The 19,838-nt window shown below is 41.2% G+C and overlaps 1 protein-coding gene across 21 annotated transcripts in view; it reads left to right on the top strand.

Annotated features, from left to right (window-relative positions):
• Window positions 1–19,838, top strand: part of adgrb2 (adhesion G protein-coupled receptor B2) — a 222,921-nt gene that overhangs the window by 189,064 nt on the left and 14,019 nt on the right. For 13 of the 21 annotated variants that reach the window (XR_008414306.1, XR_008414307.1, XM_053861365.1 and 10 more), the window contains 8 exons: window positions 5,904–5,996; window positions 7,011–7,253; window positions 10,418–10,457; window positions 11,149–11,163; window positions 11,602–11,768; window positions 13,392–14,090; window positions 15,898–15,933; window positions 18,034–18,147. Coding sequence is in view for 19 of the 21 variants with exons in the window: in XM_053861365.1 (XP_053717340.1) it covers window positions 5,904–5,996; window positions 7,011–7,253; window positions 10,418–10,457; window positions 11,149–11,163; window positions 11,602–11,768; window positions 13,392–14,090; window positions 15,898–15,933; window positions 18,034–18,147 (1,407 nt within the window). In the remaining 2 variants the exon portion in view is untranslated. The remainder of the gene's footprint in view (window positions 1–5,903; window positions 5,997–7,010; window positions 7,254–10,417; window positions 10,458–11,148; window positions 11,164–11,601; window positions 11,769–13,391; window positions 14,091–15,897; window positions 15,934–18,033; window positions 18,148–19,838) is intronic. The other 8 variants (XM_053861371.1, XM_053861366.1, XM_053861361.1 and 5 more) reach the window with 7 other exon arrangements.

Here is a 19,838-nt window from a genome sequence, read left to right as displayed (position 1 = left end):
ATTCGGAAAGTGCGTTGAAATAAAGTGCTGTTAATAAAATAAAATAAAATCAGATATCCCACCAATAACTTGCTGTGTCATACAACCAAAGATGTGGGAAACCAGATGATCTCGCCAAAAAACAAAAATGGTCGCCACGATGGCAAAGTTGTGGCATGAATTGGGAAATAAAATTGATTTAATTTAGCGAAATAACTGACAAGAAACACCCTCTCCATGGAAACCAGGATGAAGGCACTGCGATCAGGACACTATACAGTAGTAATGGGAGTCATGAAACAGGGTTTATGAAACAGTGAAACAGTGAAAATCAGGACACTGTTTCATGAAACCTCATCAACCCTTCAATTCTGTCATGAAACCTCATCTTTTTTCTCAGTTTCACGTCTCTCTAGCTAAAAGGTAATGGTGTCTCGATGAGGTATCATGAAACGGTATTGCAGGGTTAATGAAACAGTGTCCTGATTTTCAGAGGCCACTAGATGGCGCTCTTGGTTTAGAATTGATGTGAGGTTTCACTGAATTTGTCACCCAAGTACAAACATTTTAGAGCTGAAAATCAGGATATTGTTTCATGAAACTCTTCAAAACTGTGTCATGGAACATCATCTACCAATCACTACTAAAAGCCTATTGTGGTCACACTTTAAATGTTAAATGTGTATTGAATTACATCACATACATGTAGAAGTTAGAGACAGAGTGAGCCATAAAACAGCCACAAACAGTCATATCTTTGGAATGGGCAAAATGAAGAAGCAATGTGTACATGGAAAAACTTCATAAGTTGGCTATAGGGTGGTGAACATCTAGTTTGGCGTTCTCTCCTCCCAAAAAAAAATGCATGTAAATCCCTCAATCTGAATATTGCTTGAAGCAACTGGTGCTTATACTTTATTCCCCTTTTAAAAAACAACTTTTTATTTTAATGTATAATGTTTTTACGTTTTATTTTACTGTTATTTTTGTGTGTTTGATATTGGACAACTGCCCACCTTATTTCAGAATTCATAAAGTCTATTATGAAGATGTTTTGGAATGAAAAGATTCACCTCTCACTCACTCACTCTCGCGAGTATTTGTCGCATACATAACCCGTCTCTGGCTGGCCGTTAAATTCAGTATGCATATTTCATCCCCCGGCGATACAAAAGACACACAGTCTTTCTCCCTATTCGCTCACAAGCGCACCCAGGCGTGCACGCACTCACACATACTCACTTTATGCAGATTGCCACTGCATACCTGCAATTAGCGGATTTACGGTGTCATCAGTATTAGAAAGCCATAAAGGTGTCGTCTTCAGGTGATGCATGTGCACCCCATAGCCATCGCCGCTTCCGGGAGATCATTATGATATTGAATCAGCCGGGTCGTGTAAATGAAATTTTAAACACTCGCAATGCAGAGCAACATTAAATCAATACCACAGAGGTGTCAGGGATGATGTCGGAGTAAATCCTCCACCTATTTATTGTGAGTGTGGAAATCCTCTGCAAGAGAAAAAAAAGCTGCGTAAAAAGGGTTCAGAAAAGACGGTGGTGGAGGAGTAGAGAAGACAGGTGTTTACAGGTGCAGATGGTGGCGAGGAGCTTTCAAGCTCGCTATTGCAAGTCAAGGCTTGTGCATTTTTTTTGTCTGACCTGTAGTACACTTGTATGTTTGTTTGGTTTTGCTTTTCCCCTTTGATACGACTTGTCTTGCTCGGGGAAAAGACAAACACCAAGTCAGTTTTCAAAGCTCCTTTGTACCCACCAGCTCTAAAACGTGCTGTCAAATGAACAATAACAACGCATGTTGCCACCACAGTCACCTGAAAGTAGTTTCAACGGCAAAACTTTATGGAAGATTGTCTTTCAAGATTTATAGCTACTTCCGAATGCAGAGGGATTTGCGAGCCATATAAGTGAATGGAGACACCTTCGAAACCCTGTGATGACCACATGGAAGCAGAGAGCACCGACATAATGAAATCACATCTAAGTTAACCTTTTCCACACAACTGAAATATGGAGCTGAGGAGCTGGAGCAGAGCAAAGGGCAAGCTGCCATTGCACAAGTGGTTTATAGTTCTGTCTTCTCAAGGCCTCCTGAACCTCTCGGCTGCCGTTGGTTGGAACAGAGGCGATGGGGAGCTGGTGGTGGTTTTAGGGGTGGCCATCAGCCACCTGGTGCCTCGGCTAGAGCAAACTCCCGAATGGAAAAACCTACAAAGACGCCCAAGGCAGAACAAACTGGCATCAGATTCAAGCTATTGCTGTTGATTTTTTTTCAGATTTTTTTTTCATTCGAAATAACTAGGAATACATTTGTAGCCGAGGTTATTACGATTTAAAACGATTGGCCGAATACTAGATAATACAGAATATCCGATATGGATATTTGGATAATTGCTATTTTATTTATGTACTTATTTATTATTGCATAAAACAGTCAAGATACATTTACATACATGTTTGCCATAGAATGTTAATGTTTAGATGATGAATATTTTTTACGTAAAAAATAAATAAATACATTTTCCATTATATCATATAAACACAAGGCTCTCAGTTTGGTTGAACACTGCAATTTTATTCTTGCTCTCCACATTTGTAAAGAACCGAAACATTGGATGCTGAATGACTTTGGAGGACACTTTGTTCTGAAGCGTCGCCATGACGATGTTTCGGAACTGGCCTTGCTTAACTTGACAACTTGGACAACAAAGAAATGATGAAATAAAGAGGAAACGTGCCACACATGGGTCAGAAACTCAAATATAATTTAAATGTGTTGAACCGCTCCTGTTCAGTCACCAGCCGACCCGGCAGCGAGCCGTGGAATCTGTTGTGTCGCCAGATTTTAACAGAAGTTGCCAGAATTTTGTCAGTGCAGAGCTTGTTTCACCTCTGTCTAGTCTATATCACTCCACCATTCAAGCATTTACAATTTTTTTGTCCAGCAGACAGTCTTCAAAAACACCATGTAATCTTAGAGAGGATTCGGAAAACGTAAGACCTCATATAGTTGCAGATCTTTATTGCTATTAGAAAAACTTGGACTCCTTTTGTCTAAAATAAAGAGTCTTAAACTCCCCTCCAATTTACTAAAGTTAAAATGGTAAATGGCTCTTACTTGTGTCGCGCTTTCCATGCTTATCCAGCAACCAAAGTGCTTCACACTAAGTCACCCATTCACACACACGGCACTAGGCTGTGACGCATCGGAACCGTCAGGAGCAAACCAGGGTTATGTGTCTTGCTAAGGGACACAACGACACAAACACGTCAGGAACAGGGATCGAACCAGCCACCGCTCAGTCGCAGGTCGACCGCTATACCATCTGAGCTATGTTGCAAGTAAAGCCACGAATTCCACAGATGGCTGCGATACCTGGTTCTCCCACCACGTGACTTAACCACAGAATAAAATAAGATGGTAATGGTTGAGAGGTAAATAAAAAATCTAAACAAGCTGGAGGTCAGTCCAGCTTCTCAGTACTGCAATGCATGCTGGGACACCTCGATCCAACACACATAATGATTGTAATTCAAGAGCGATTGGTGTGATGCAACTTATTTCCAAAACCATAATATAAAATAAAGTAAAATAAAAAGTCAATATTTCCATGAATGTCAAACAACAAATACACAACAAAATATATTTGAAAAATTGCAAAACTAATTGTGCCATGCTGAAAAAAGGAAGCCATGTTGAATTTGGTTCAAACCAAATTTAAAAGTTAAGGTGTATAAAAAGTGTTTGCTGTGTAATTGCAGTTTGTGCTTATTGCTTGGAGCTTTGAAGATGAGACGGGTGGTGTGAAACAAGAGAGGAAATAAGCTTGATCATGCGGGATGTCTTTTCAATCCACTCTATTTCTAATAGCACACACTTCAACATGAAACCACCCAGTGAGACAGATCTTCAGCCTTTACGCCCGCCGTTACGAGAGCACTCTCATTTCCACTCATGACACTCTCATGAGATTTGACAGTGGCAACAGTGAGAAATGATGTTGCTTCTCAGCAAGGAGCCGGGATATTCATAATATGCAGCCTGAAGCAGGAAGAAAGCCTGAGTGAGGTGTCAAAAGCAATGCCTTCACATCTGTTTGGATTTGAGGTCGGGCTACGGCGGCTACTTCGTGACATCCCGCTGCTGTCTGGTTAATTGATGTTGTAATATACTGAGCTCTAATGTGCAACATTATATTCAGATTACCCAAGATTCTGACATGGTTGTGTTCAACCAATCCCTGCCAAATGGCCTGGCAAGGTTTGGATTTTCCGAGTTTGGCATGTCATGCAGAAACACAGCTGTTTGTAAACACTGTTCGCCTTGGGTTGCATCCAATATGAAGACAAAATCGGCACGCAAACCAATCATTAGAAATGAAAATAGACTCCAGATGGTTTCTGAATTTTGAATAATCTCAAAACGATGGCACTTTTTGGTGAAAGTCTTCTTAGATTGTCTGGAAGAATTCTTGCTCGAATATCTCGAATATTTCATAGCAGGCAACCCATTATCAAACATTTGCAAATGTCTGAAAGGCCAACCCTAAAAACACCAAAATGTTTATTCAGTTTTGTAGCTTTAAACACATTTTGTTTGTAAAATAAATTCTGAATAACTAATTCCACAGACTATGAGTTAATGTAACTTGTGTTGGGAGTTTTCAGGCCTGTTGTCTGACTTGGGTTTTCGCTGACTTACCACGAAACACTCTCTCAACCTATGTCACTGGAAGAGGGTCCACCTCCTCTCTCCGTTTCCTGAAAAAATAAAAATATAAAAAAGTCAGAAGACTTAAAAGTGGCTAGGAATTCAAATATCGACCACATCTGTCCTGCTCCACGGACAGACTGAGGAGATCGTTCCTCCCTCACACCATTCGACTCTTCAACATCTTTCAGGGAGGACGATAAAATGGACAAATACACTCCGGACTCACAACACGCTCACACCATAGACACACATGCACTTTATTTCGTGACACACTCTCACATTCACATGCTGGACTGTTGTTGTTTGTTTATTTTGCTTTTTTTCTTAGCTTTATTTGTACTATTGTTTTTTACTTGCTCTTATGTTTCCACCTGTCATGCTGATGGAAATGGGAATTTCTCTAATAAACTATCCATCTATCTATTTATCTATATATCCGTTTCACGAAACCTTACCAACCCTTCAATACTGTGTCACAAAAGCTCATCGACAGTATCCATCACTAATCTCTAGCTATTACTATAATGAACATCTAGACTAGATTAGATGAGATCCACAGCCAGTGTCAACATGTGAAACATCATCTCGCAGTCCTTCTACAACATTTTGAAGAAGACCAGTTTGTTGCTGTGAATTCTACTGTCTACTTGGTGGTTTCATCATATTTCCTATGCTCCTGAAAGAAAAGCACTGAGTGCATGATGTAATAATGTTTAGTCAGAAGAAAGGCTCCATATTCAGCTTTATCATCATTCTATGTTCCGGTTGAAGTTATTTTCTGCGAGTAAAGACATTTTTGAACACAGCTCTGAAGTGTGCTGCACGGGTGACGTTTCATTATTTGGGTCATTCGGTCTTCCTTCAGCTTCTTCAGCCACTCGCTGGCGAGTTTAATTTCAGGTGTCGAACAATGGAAAAAAAACATTTCTAGAATTGTCTTTGCAAATATATGATTGATTGTGTTGTGTATATTGCCAACCAACAATTGTTGCTGCTCTAACAATGCATCATTTTACTCTGATTTATTTATCTTTTTGTATGAATAAAATGCAAATGACATTGAGCAGTTTTACTGACACTCGCCACTGCAATAAAAATACCTTCCCATCTGACTGCAAAACTGCAACAACCAGTGTTTTTTTTTTCAACCGCACGTGATGAATCTGACTTTATTTCTTTTGTCATTCCAGGTACAGGACGCCGTGCGCTGCCGGATGGGCGGATGTAAAGATGACAGCGAAAATTCTCCGGACTCCTGCAAAAATGGCCAGGTGCAGATCATGGTGAATAGCATTCCATTTCATTCCATACTGCAAGTCATTGACCATCGAGTAGCACTTGATCCCACTGATGTGAAAGCCTCCTTGGAAATGATCGCTTTTCGATCCGTCTCGCTCATTTTACGTTTCTTTATTCACATAAGAACAGCAGCTGTTTTCCATGCTAATTCTTTAACAGTGCACTTAAGCAGGTGTTCCTCAATCAGACGAATAATTTTAATAATAATAATAATAATAATAATAATTATTATTATTATTGTTATTATTATTATTATTATTATTATTATTATTATTATTATTATTATTATTTAATGGGCAAAATTAGTGTGTCACTCCATCAAATTTCAAGTGTAGATAACATTCAGCACACTGTAAATAAATAGAAAATAATAGAAATAATAGTTTATATCCAGACTAAGCTCAATGTGTAGGTGATGGACAAGAATATTAACTTTTGATACTGGATTTTGAGGAAAAAGAAAAACCGTGGCGTGTAGTACTGGGTGCAGTGCAGGTCAGATCATGTTTACAAGGGACTTATTCCGAGGTAAACGTTCCTTTAATATAGACTTCCTGGTCATCAAAGTATTGCATATTTATCTTCTTTTGTCATTTGTCTTCTCTTATTTATTTATTTTATTTTATGTTTCAAAATGTAATTTTTGTGAATTTTTTTCTAAGTTTAGGACTATGATTCTCTTACTAATATCCTTGTGCAGTGGCCCAGTACTTACATGCAGCTGCTCATTTTGTGAGTTTAATACGAGAGACCAAAATGAAAAAAAAAAAAAAAAGAATCTGACCAGATGAAATTGGCCACAAAGACAGACCCAGGTGTTGTTGTTTTCAATGAAGGCTGTTTAATCGAAAATCCCAAATAGAAAATATTTTAACAACCACAACCAAAGGGCATGGTGGTCACTGATGCTTTGCTTTATAGCTGTACTCCTTTTTTTTTTTTGTCGTCGCCCGTTAACATATGTTGCTCTTTTTTCCCCCATTTTTCTTCACCATCAGAGGGGTCCAAATGTAAGCTACTGTGGGCAGCAGTGTGGCCCGATGCATTATGGCACGTCCCCGTGCGTGCCAGGTTATCACCCTCAGTCCTTCCCACCATGCCAGCAAGCCTGTTACTTCAGTCTTTCCCGCAACATCCCCGGCGGGCTCAACCACAGCCACTCCATCAACCACGTTCATGAGCATAACTCCATCCTGAACAATACCCACAATCATAACCAGAACCATGTCACCGGACAACCAGTATGTCACCGCTAGAGTAGAACTATTGTGTGTTTAGTCAGTAGAGAGATAAAGGTGCAATATTGCAAAATGTTGAAGACTGTCGGAGCCATTTCGGGTGTGTAAATGGGCTTTAATATCTTACCAATGACCCAATTAACATTCCAAATCGGCCTCGGCAGACATTCCTATTATCTTTATAATACAAAACTCTTGTTTGCACTCCCATGCAATTTGCCAGAAATTACACGGAGCGTTGTTATTTTACAAGCTGAGCTGCTTTGAGACTCCAGACGGCAGCGGAAATGAACAGTGGTTGGCTCTGGATAAACACATCAATCACTGAATGCTGATGCATCCTGTCAAAATCTACATTTAATCTGTAATCTGTAAGACTCAGATGAAAACACTATCAATCCCTACTCTGGCATGATTTTAAAAAAGGCATTCGTCGTCCGGCAAACATTTAACATTGAAAATATTGCACCTTTATATTACGATAGACTCAACAAGCAACACGTCTCACCAGCCAGTTGAGTTGTCTCTGTCTCTGCATACAAAAGGCTCAACATTTCCAAGGTTTCTGAAACTATTTTGGCTTGAATTTAGTCTCGAAAACGAAATTTGCGTTTAACACTCTCACGAGTTCTTCATAGTCATCTTCACACACCATCATTCGCCCTCTCTGCTGTTCTCCACAGACTTTTCTGGTATGAGTCAATCGTTGATATTTACGGGCAGAAAGTTCGATGTTCTAGTGATAGGTTGCTGAAGTTTCATGACACGGTGTCTCGAAATCTAGTGGCCTCTGAAAACATCAACCCTGTACTGGTTCATGATGCCTCATCTACCCATCACTACTGTGTTTATTTCAGGATGCCCCCAACAACATAGTTTTATCCAAATCATTGATAAATTCTATTCAGAATGTAATTCAAAAACATGCTATTTTTGTTTACATAGTCCATAGATCTGGTCAATAAATCAGAACTTTTGTCATATTGAATTGGTTTGAGACATCTTGACCAGATTCTGGATACTGATCAAAATCTGAACAGCTCAAGTGAAACTTCTTCGCCAACCGATTCTCACTCAGTCATGCTGTGCTGCGCAGCATAAAAAGCAAAAGTCACTTGACGGTACTCTCTGTTTGAGACTGACAATGTGTTTCAACTCTCAGCAGGGCACTTTCAGAAACCCAAATCTAAATTCATGAACAGTTTTATTTTGCTCTTCACATTCATTCTGAGGCAACCAGAAGAACTCAGTTTTGCATTATATGGGTTGTCTCAGTAGAAAGCGTGACGCCTTTACGGGCAGCGTTGCCTTGCGTCCAACCCTGTTTCAGCTGCAGAAGGTTTATTGTTCAGTGTCTCCACGATATCTCTGTCTCCGTGACGCCATGATGTTCTCTGAGCTAAACCTGTTTTCGAGTTAAGGATCCTCAAGTATAAGACACTGTCTGTTTATAGGCTATACAAGGTAATCCCCAGTGCTTCAGCAACGTTAAGGACCGTTTTCAGTTGCTATTGTCAATATGCAGTGGAGTGTAACAGTGACAGTGCTCGGAAGGCTCTTAATGAGGACTGTTAATGAAGTACGATATTCAATGCTGCTCTCCTAATCGATGCCGATCCGGGTTGGAGGGAGTGCTGGAGCCAATTCTGCTGCGGCATGGATGTTAAGTCGGTCCTCAGGTTGTTTTTCCAGCCAGTCAGGCACACACAAGTAAAGACAGATGGTTTGAAAAAGGAGTAAAGGAAGCCATTGTTGTCAGTGCGGAAGAGCCCTCTCTGATCAGGGGAGGAGGGCTTTGACACCATATTTCGGCCTCACCCTCCACAGAAAGATCAACGTCTGAACTGAGCATGACCAGGCCTTCATACCTGCACAGTGTGGCATCAACATCTGACTGGCCCCCACTGTCACCTGGGCTACAACACTTGCATTAAATGCCCATGAACACCATCTAGAATGACTGCGGACCTGATACGTGGAAACACATTGCCAATAGCATAATGCTTACCTATTGCCAACCACTACACTGGTTTGAAGTCCATCCTTGCCCATTCAACTTGTCCGATATAAGCCTGAACTCTGGTCACCACAACTGACGAAGCCTTCTGGATAGAAGGTGAAACGTTATATTCCACTATTACCAGCCCTGTTGCCTTGACTCAAAACTTTATATGTGTCAACTGACACAAGCAGCACCAGACTGACAATCTACCCAAACTGTGTGTGCTTGACCGGTTGGAACAAAATCCACCCTCCGGCCCTGTGAGGACCGAGTCGATGAGGGAAGTTTAGGAAAAGAATCCTCAGGAAGGGAGGCCCCTGCTGTTTTTGGTTGCTCTCTAAAAACGTTTTTGTTTGGGCTTAAAAGAGAGACTCAGACACCTAAACTTCTTTTCACTTTCTTCACTGCACAAACAAGAACGATGTAGACATTTCTACACAGTGATGTTGCACTGTCGAAGTCCACCGAGTTCACGGCCGGTCGAAAACACATTACATTTAGAATTTTATATTCTATCAAGTCGTAACAGATTGTAAAAAAAAAAAAAAAAAAGTATATACATCAAAAGCCTTTCGTCTGCAGAGAGGAAACATCGATCATCTTCATCCTCAACAAAAACAGGTGGATAAAAAGTGTTGCAGTTGTTGTCTTTAGAAACTGTTGCAATCCTGAGATTGATTTGAATCCGAAGAGAAAACATTCATTTTGCCAGAGCAATATTTTTGTCATTCTGTTTCATTCCCGCAGCAGCTAAACCCTGGAACGCTGTTTTCTGCCGGGTGTTTACTCACCAAGTTTTCCTTGATAACTCTGTATACTCAAGTCATGGGGGTGTTGCAGATAGATGTTTACGTTACGGTTGCGTGATTATAATTAAACATAAATATATTGGACTGTTGACACGGCGTGGCGTCGGAGAAGTATTGCTTCAAATGGCACTGCAGATTTGAATTTGCCTCTGAGATGCAAATATGAATCTTGTATACGACATGAATGAAAAGATGGCTCTTGATAAGTCTTTTATTTTGTCACCATTGCAATTTACTGCACCATTATATAATCATTTATTTGGCTCTCTGTTATTTAAAAAATAACTATATGGAAAATGTACATATTTGCCCTTTAAATTATTTCTCTCCTCCCGTACCTGCTCTTCCTTTCTCAGACTGATTTTGAGAAGGATGTGGACTTGGCATGTCAAACAGGTGAGTGACTCTGCATTTTTGTTTTCTCCAACCTTTTTTTCAAACTTTTCCTCCCTGGTTTTATTTGGATCAAGAGCATAGTGTTTAAATATTGCTCAATGAAGAAGTTACTGATCATCTTGTAGCCAGTTAAAAAATAAATAAATAAATAAATAATGTTGTGTGTTGAAATCGTGTCAACCATGAAGTAGAACGTGAGTTGTATTAAATGGTCAATTTAATTTTGTTTTAAAATTGAACATAAGCTTCTTTTACTGCTTGGTGACATCACGTACGCGGTTGGTTCTTGCAGTAGTGGAGGAAGTACTAAATGAACAACCCCTATTTCGAATGAATAAGTTGAGTCCAGTGTTGGGGCCTGTGTGCCGCCTTATCAGTAGCCTAGATTAGTGCTGTCTATGTAAAAAAAAAAAAAAAAAAAAAAAAAAAAAGGGTGGGTTGATCCAAAATGTAAAACTATATCTTGCTGTAAATCGGAACTCCACTCTCCAATATTTTTTCAAAAAAATATTGGATGTGATGTTGGCTATTTGTGCATGATAAAAAACGTGTTTGTGGTCTTCTGATTTTATTTACCAGCGGAAAATGAAGTTCGTATTTGTGTTTGTATTATTTTTCTTTTCTTGTGAAAGTAACTGTTCTGTGTTCTATGTTTGTGATATTAATGCACTTTCCCCGTCCGCCCTTGCAGAGAGAGGACACCCATGTAAGTGTGCTTTCCAACCGGCCTTCTAAAAACTGCTTGCATCATAATCTGGCACCATTGTTGCCGCCATTCTTGCAGGCAGACGTCCAGTTTCTAATGATATATAATGTACTCGCTGCTTGATCCAAAATATTTTTAAGGCAAAAACTGTTTTGGTCAAGGTGAGGTAACCACGGCTTCAATCTCTGCTCTGATGTTGACAGAATGAGCGAGATTGTCTTCAGTCTTCTTGTGGAAAAATGCCAACTCTCAACTCCATGATTCATTTTGGCTTGTGTACAACTTCCCTCACATCTGTGTTTACTTTGAATGACATGAACACACATCAAATTGAATTCGTTTTTGCATGCACACTTGATCGACGATGTTTCTAAACTCTTAGGATAGTTCATGCCAACCTGCAACTGCCTTTCAAATAGATTTTATTCTTTTCCGCAGTCATCTTCAAAGAGGTGAACACCTGTAATCCAGCTACCATCACAGGTACTCTGTCCCGCATTTCCTTAGATGATGAAGATGACCCAAAACTGGCGGCCCATCAAGAGGGAGGTGTCAATTTTACCTCCCTCCCTGGGAATATACCCCCTCCCAACCTCATCGTACAGGTAAGAAAAGTTTTTCCAACAGAATTTTCAAGATTTTTCATGAAACCTCTCGCATCGGTTACAGAAAGTAATGTCATTCTCAGAGGACAAGTGTTGTTGCTTTTGTTTCAAAATGATTTGTTTCATTGAAATGTTTGCTTAAACTAAACATGGAGCCTCTGAAGCTGAGTACACTGTTTCATGTAACACATTCTTACTCCTAAGACACTACATATTGATGACCGTCAAGTGGACTTTTACTACCAAGTGGCGGCTTTCCGCATTGCATGATGTCACAAAAGGTGTTTCAATGACTTCAAACCTTTCTCCTCCCTGCATTTCTTGAGGTTTAAAGAAACAATTGAGTTTAGAACACAACCCCTACCCCATCCATTTAATTTTTTCGCGTTTTGGACAGTCAAAATATCATCAAACTGCATCTACAAATGGGAGTTCCCATTTTTACAGACTGGAGCGCTCCTGCAATCCAGTTTCAACCCCAGTCCTGGTTTCAACACCCAGGTAACATCAAGGTTAGGTTAGATTTATCTCCTGTTAACATCACGGAAAGGGAAATGAGGCTATAACCATTTGCAAAACTATGCGCGATTGGACAGTAGGGCACGATGGAAATGCCTACAGTAGAAAGGAAAACCTTCCTTCTTCTGCCGCTTATCCGGGGTCGGGTCGCGGAGGCAGCATTCGGAGCAGGGAAGCCCAAACTCCCCGGTCCGCACAAACCTCCTCCAGCTCTTCCAGGGGTATCCCGAGGCATTCCCAGGCCAGACAGGAGACATAATCTCTCCAGCGAGTCCTGGGTCTTCCCCGGGGTCTCCACCCGGTAGGACATGCCCGGAACACCTCCCCAGGGAGGCATCCAGGGGGCACTGGGATCAGATGCCCGAGCCACCTCAACTGGTTCCTCTCAATGTGGAGGAGCAGCGGCTCCACCCCGAGCTCCTCCCGGATGACCGAACTCCTCACCCTATCTCTAAGGGTGCGCCCAGCCACCCTGCAGAGGAAACTCATCTCAGCCGCTTGTATCCACGATCTCATCCTTTCGGTCATTACCCAAAGCTCGTGACCATAGGTGAGGGTGGGAACCTGGATTGATCGGTAAATCGAGAGCTTCGTCTTGTGACTCAGCTCCCTCTTCACCACGACGGTCCGATACAGCGACCGCATCACTGCTGCCACTGCACCGACCCGTCTATCAATCTCACGCTCCCCTTTTCCCTCACTCGAGAACAAGACCCCAAGATACTTAAACTCCACCACTTGGGGCAAGAACTCTCCACCGACCCGGAGAGAGCAAACCACCTTATTCCGGTCGAGAACCATGGCCTCAGACTTGGAGGTGCTGATCCCCATCCCGGCCGCTTCACACTCGGCTGCAAACCGCCACAGGAAGGAAAACATTTCACTCAATTGAAAGTCTAATGTGTCAACATGCAATGCGGAAGGCGGACTTTGGCATCACCCTGGGACGCTAAAGTCGACTTGACGATTGTCAATATGTGCTGCCGTAGGAGTGCAAAAGCGTGACTCTTTGAAACCACATCATCGCGTAATTGCTTCCTGTACTTTTTTATTGCGACAGAGACGGCATTTTAATGTCAACCCATCTTTCTTTTCACCCACAAGGTTCCACCTCTTGGGGGTCTCAATGAGCTGAGTGAAACACCACTAAAGAAAGAGGTAAATGTGGATCAGCAGAGGCAGCAAGGCCAGCAGCGCAACACAGCTCCCATTTATCTGTGCACTGAAAGCGGAATGGGCTGGGCTCGGCCTCCTGCTTCCTCCAACACGTCCCAGGATGGAAGTGCTGGTAGTGGAGGAAGTGGAGGGGGTGGCGGAAGCGTAGGAGAAGGGGACTACATGGTCTTGCCTCGAAGGACGGTCAGTCTCAAGCCTTCAGTGTCCTCCTCCCAAGGAGGAGGCCTGGGACTCGGGGGCGAGGAGAAGCCCCTCAACATTGCAGTAGAAGATCCTCCCTTTCCACCACCGCCCTCACCCTTGACCCTTCATCCTGCTGAAAGCGAGGCCTACCCAGCTGATTTTGTGCCGTCCAGTGTGGGCGACATGAACATCAACATGAACCTCAACCGGTCCTACGGGACAATCAAGACACTGTCTCATGGTCACAGCCACATAGGTGGCCACGTGCACTCTCACGGAGGACACTTGCACTCACATGGGCATTCACTCCAGCTGAAGCCGGGCCAAAGGCCATCGGTCAGACAGATTCTGACGGGCGGACCTGGCGTCGAGAGGACCAGGACCTTACCACGCAATTTGGGCAGCACCAATGCCAACACCAACCTCTCGGCAGGATCCCTGGAGGTGGGTAACAGGTTAAAGAAGGGTTGGCATCTGCTGGATGCCTCTCATTTTTATTCTTCACCTCAAACATTTACAAACACAAAGCCACAGACGGCTCTCCATACATAATCGCTAGCATGCTGTGGTTCCACTAAGGATGCACACTGCTAAATTATGTGTTTACCGGTGAATGTTTAAACCTTTTTCGAGGTCATTAAAGCTTGGTTGGAGACTTCAAATGCTTTCATGAGCAAGTAGTGTAATTTACAGCCCGATTCCGAAACGGTATTCGCACAGTGAGCCCCAGAAAAGTGCGCTAAGAGCTAATACTTGAGCGTTTTTAATGGAAGGAGAGAGGAGATTTCATTCTCAAATTTGAAATCCAGAACATGAACATATAATGGGTTAACTAGATGTCTACACTTTGACAGACTGCCTGTTTGAAAGTAAATATAGTAGAAATGAACTGAGAATTACTCAGCATTAGTTCCACTCACCCAGGGCTTCCAACTGCACCAGTGCTTTTGGTATTTTGGCATCATTTGGTGATTCACATTGCATGATGTCACTCAAAACTACCAGGCTGAGGCTGTGCTGTCTTTCACATAGAGCCCTGGAATCCCTGAGAAAACAATGAGGTGCCGCTGGTAATCGCAGCTGCCATTCATTTCCATGCACCTTACTGAGCTTTTTCTTCCCATTTGTGGGTGAAACTGAATAAACTTACAATAATACAACAATAGTAACATTATTGAACAATAACAATAATGTTCACACATGTGGAAGTTGCTGTTTTTTTCATGGCAACTTATGGCGATTGCTGAATACAGCATTCCAAAAAAAAAAAATAAAAAAAAAAAATGGCGTGGAAGATGACGTTATTGTGCAAACATATCTGAAATTGATGCAAGCAAATTTTTAAGTCTTTCATTGCTGAACATCATAGTTCGTCTTGAATCTCTGCAACCATTGTTTGCAGTCAACTATAGTGTTGCAGCCTCACACGAAGAAAGTCACCTTGAGGTGTGTCTTGGTCATGAACAAGTCCTTTCTGTGTTGAGTATGTATGTACCCCCCCTCAATGGCTGGATGAGTTTCTATCAAGCACTTTCTCCCACGGTACAAAGGATAGTTGGTGTGAGTGTGTGTTGTATGTTGATATGTGCCCTGCGATGGACTCATGGACCTGTCCTTATCGCTGTCACATACCAGCCAAATACTGCCATATCAGACTGCTAGCATCGCAAACAAGGTCAGGATTTGATCTGTATATTCCGTGGCACGGCATCTCAGCCAAATGTGTGGGACAGTAAATCGATGACTAATCATTTCTTGACCAGCAGTCATGAAGAAACCAAACCTAGCAAAATGTCAGCGTGAAATGAGATGGAAATGTCGACAGCCCTTCACTTGCTGGTTGGTGTGTTTTGTTTTTTTTTGTTGTGGGTTCAAACGCGATCATGAGTCTGGACAGCTCTGTCCATCCCGCCGAAAAAAAAAACTCCATAAAAGTCGCCAGAGAATGGATTCTGCTGGCATTTTAATGATGGTGTTTCAGAGTGAGACTGCTGGAAAAGGGATTATTTCATTCCAAGTCTAGTTTATTCCACTTCACTAATCTCATTAGGTTGAAATAGACTGCCCAATTTGCTTTTTCCCCTGACATTTCCTTCATGCCGAGTCGCTACTGCACATAACCGTTTGTCTTTTTAGTTGAGCAATGACAATGCGATCAAGCGGGGGAAAAGGCAGGTCTAGATCTCAGTGGATATCAAGGGTTGGACATTGACACTTTCTTTTCTTCCCCTGCCCCCACCTCCTCCTCCAGAGGAAAAGAGTACGGTACTCTGAGCTGGACTTTGAGGTAAGCATTGAGTCCCAAACCCCTGTCATCAGCCTTGTCTCTGCTTTCTTGTGCTTCTGCCAGGAAAAAAAAAAAAAAAAAAAAACATACACAGGAGTAGAAAAGCCTTGCTAATTCCTCCCTCTGCATGCAAAAAAAAGCAAAAAAAAAAAACACTGAAAATCAAAGTGCTGTTTCTCCAGAAATCCCCCTGTACTTGCCCAAATATTCTTGTCAAAGAACATTCTTCCTACACCATTAAGATGCAATGTAAAACCAGTGGTTGTCCCTACTAAGGTCCTGGTTTAAGAAACAGCAAAGTGGACTTGTGGTAGAGGCAACATGTCTGTGGCTGAATATATATATATGTTACGGTTCAGTGGCGTGCGAGTGTGCGGGTGACACGACATGGGTGTCCTATGAATGTCCAGTCCTCAACACATTTGAAACATTCAATTTCCCTCAACAATTTTTAACCTGTTATTTAGCAGGATAAAACAGAGTGGACATTCATCCATCACCTTGCGCATACATGTGGTTTATTTATAGTTTTGTTTTGTTTTTTTGTCACAAGCTACTAACAGTTATTTTTGCTGACCCCTTTATATATCTGTTTTGGGGGAAAAATAGTCTTTGCTGAGCCAGGTGCCCCACTTTTTTTTTTTTTTTTGTTATGAGCCACCCCCGCCTGGTCACTACCGTAGAGACATATAAGGCGTGGTTGTTGTTGAATTACAGGCCTCACATCCAACTGTACTAAGGAAGCGGGGCCTAAGATGAATAGTTTTTTTGTTTAGATGCAAGAAACAACCATCTCAAAAAATGAGAGCCTTCCACTTTCAAGTAATTGAAGCCAGTGTTGGCCGTTAAGTGAGTGGGTGTAAGCGCTGGCATCCTGTCTCTCTGCCATTTTCAACCCGGCAAGCTGCTTTGACAATTTACTTATTTATTTTCCTTGGCAAGAAACAGAATTGTCCATTAGCACAGAGAGACAGCAGTAGTGGCACTATGCAGTTTGCTAGAGGGGGGTTTCAGACCTATATTTAGCCACAGCCAAGATAGACATGGATAGAAATAAAACCGGGAGGGAGGGGGTTTCTTCAAATGCCCACAATATAGAAGGGGGGGGTTCAATATGAGGCCAAAAAAATAATAAAATTAAAAATAGAATTGGCAAGACGTTCAAGCTCATTGTGCAGATATAGTGGGTTGGACAAAATAATGGAAACACCTTCAAGGTTTTTTAGCTTTAAGGCGTGAGGCCTGTATAGCCGTGCTTTCAAAGAATACACTGCCTTTAAAAATGTGTTATTTGTTTGAATGTTAGAAATGGTTGAGATTTTAAAACTTCAGAGGCTTTAGTTCTGCAAAACGCCGTAGTAGCCATTAGTGCTAAACCCGATGTGGGTCATGTCCATGAGGACTATATTCTCTTATCTAGAAGGCACATGGAAGTAGACTTTCACTCACTAAATAAAGCATTACATCTCCAGTTATTTAAGGCAAAAAGATTCCTTTCTATTTGCTCTTCTTGAACGTGAAGTTTGTGTGCTTCTGTCAGAGACTAGAGGACAATGATGGCCTTTAACCCATATAGTTGACATAGTACCCTCAATGTGTGTAGGCTATATTTGAAAGTCGTAATTTTAGAACCTCTCACTCGCCACTTTCCTGGATCTTGAATCGGCCCTGTAGCAGCCTTATGTTAACAGTGGAGATGCACTGGTGAACCTGATGTGAATATTCTCAGGGGTCTTGTCCCTGTGCTCTTAGCCTTGACTTCCCAATAAGTGACTCAAGAGGTCATGAATTGAAGTCAGATATTGTAGCCAGGTAGTCACTTCATCGCCCTTTTAAAATATTAAATAATAAAATACTTCTCAAGTGGAGAATAATAAATAAATAAACACAAGATATGACTAGAACCAGATTTGATCCATATTTCAGTTTGCTTATCTAATCCCCTTTTATGACTGGCATCACTACATACCCCTTGCTTTTACCCCTATTCTTCTCCCGCTGGCTGATTTAATTTTCTTTTATGTTTCCTTTTAGTTTGCCTATTCTTTTTTTCTTTCTGTTGGGTTCAATATCGGTGTCCCTTCCTTTCTCCCCTTCCAGAAAGTGATGCACACTCGCAAAAGACATTCTGAGCTATACCATGAGCTCAACCACTCGTCCAAGTTCCACACCATAGACAGGTATAGCAGGGACCCAGCCATGTCCTCACTCAAGGTAAGACCCATCCCCAAAATGCGGGTGGCATGCCAGTCACCTTTACCAAGCCTGGCCCCACCAGCCCTTGTGCCGATGAAAATACAATGAGTCACGAATGCACGAAAAATTACCCCCAAAAAATTGGCAGTCGGATACTAATGTCAGTGATACTGTTAGGAAATGATAGCATTAAAAGGAACATTATTGATATTGTTCTTGAGCCAGTTGGAAAATGTCTTTTTTTCAGGGTCATGCAACACGAGAACGTTGTACATAGCACTAGTTCAATGGAGAAAAGTTGACTTTTCTCAAAGATGCACTTTATCCAACCGCTACTTGCTACTGCCAATTGAAGTTCAAGTTTACTATCGAACCGTTTGAAATAATCTTTTTCCCTCCCAAATAGGCAGCAACATCCAGGTACAGCAGGAGTGCAGCTTTTCACCACTAATTTTTATTTATCTTTTTTTTTTTTTACCACGTCATGTGGGACTGCTTTTACACCCCCTGACTGACAGTCCTTTGATCTCCCAGTTTGAATTCCCAAATCACTTTTTCGGTTTTACATTTGGAGTTCATATGCAATGTGACATTAAATACTTATGAGCGTGTGTGTGTGTGTGTGCGTGTGCGAATATATATATATATCAAAGGGGAGTGTAGGTGGGCACCTGAGCAGGGAAGACACAGAGGAACCTTTGAATCATTAATATACCATTAGCAACGGACAAGCGAGAGTCCCTGCTTGCTCCGTTCTGACCTTCTGAAGGCCAGTTTCATTAAGACTTAGGCATGCGTGCACATACACCCTCGCTGACACGGTTCCCAAGCTTCCGTGGCGTGATGGTTCACATTAAATTTACACGACCTGTGCAACTGCTGAGGTAAAACAGCCTCAGTATTCACAGCTTGAAGCACAGTCGATTGATTCTGTCTCAAGGCTTACTTCATTATAAGTATGTACCAGTGGTTGGTAACCAGTTGGAAATGTGAGTTATCTTTCTGTTAGTGCTCTTCAGAATGGTGGCACATATGTTTCAACTAATGGTCATCATCAATCATATACATTACTTCTATAAATCACTTGGCTTCATAGTTAAGAACAGTGAAACAAAGTGGTGATGGATTTTGCCCATCTTTTTATTTAGGGCAGTTACAATAAAGTATTGTAAGCCGAGGTACAATATGTATTTTATTATTATTGTTTTATTTTATTTTATAATAATAATAATAATATATAGAAAGTATCCAGAAATATATTTAAAAAATAAATTGCAAGATACACATGATGAATGTTTAGTGATTTTTTAAAAATGTGTTATTAAAAATATGATCAATCTCAATTGTTTCTATGATCAATAAATATATTGTGACTGTCATACCTGTTATTTGTGTAGTTTAATAAATCCAATACATTGTTTTATTGAAAATAATTTCTGAGATTTAGCCAACACAACAAATTAACATTTTTTTGTCTTTTTGTCTTTTTATTATTATTATCATTATTATCACAGAGATTTTTTTTTATTTTATTTTTTTTATATTATATTATGGTCGACAATGAAGGCTATTCTGAAGGCAGCCTTAATGCTGTTTAAATTTCTGTCAATTTTGACTGTAAAAATGGACAGTCAAAATGTCAGGATATATTGGTCCTCAAATGTAAGAAATTCATTTTCAATATGACGACTGAAATATTAAAATGTTTT

Source organism: Synchiropus splendidus, chromosome 4 (genome assembly GCF_027744825.2).
Source record: "Synchiropus splendidus isolate RoL2022-P1 chromosome 4, RoL_Sspl_1.0, whole genome shotgun sequence".
NCBI lineage: Eukaryota > Metazoa > Chordata > Actinopteri > Syngnathiformes > Callionymidae > Synchiropus > Synchiropus splendidus.
The sequence above is the reverse complement of the archived record's forward strand: the minus strand, read 5'-3'. Positions and strand labels throughout refer to the sequence as shown.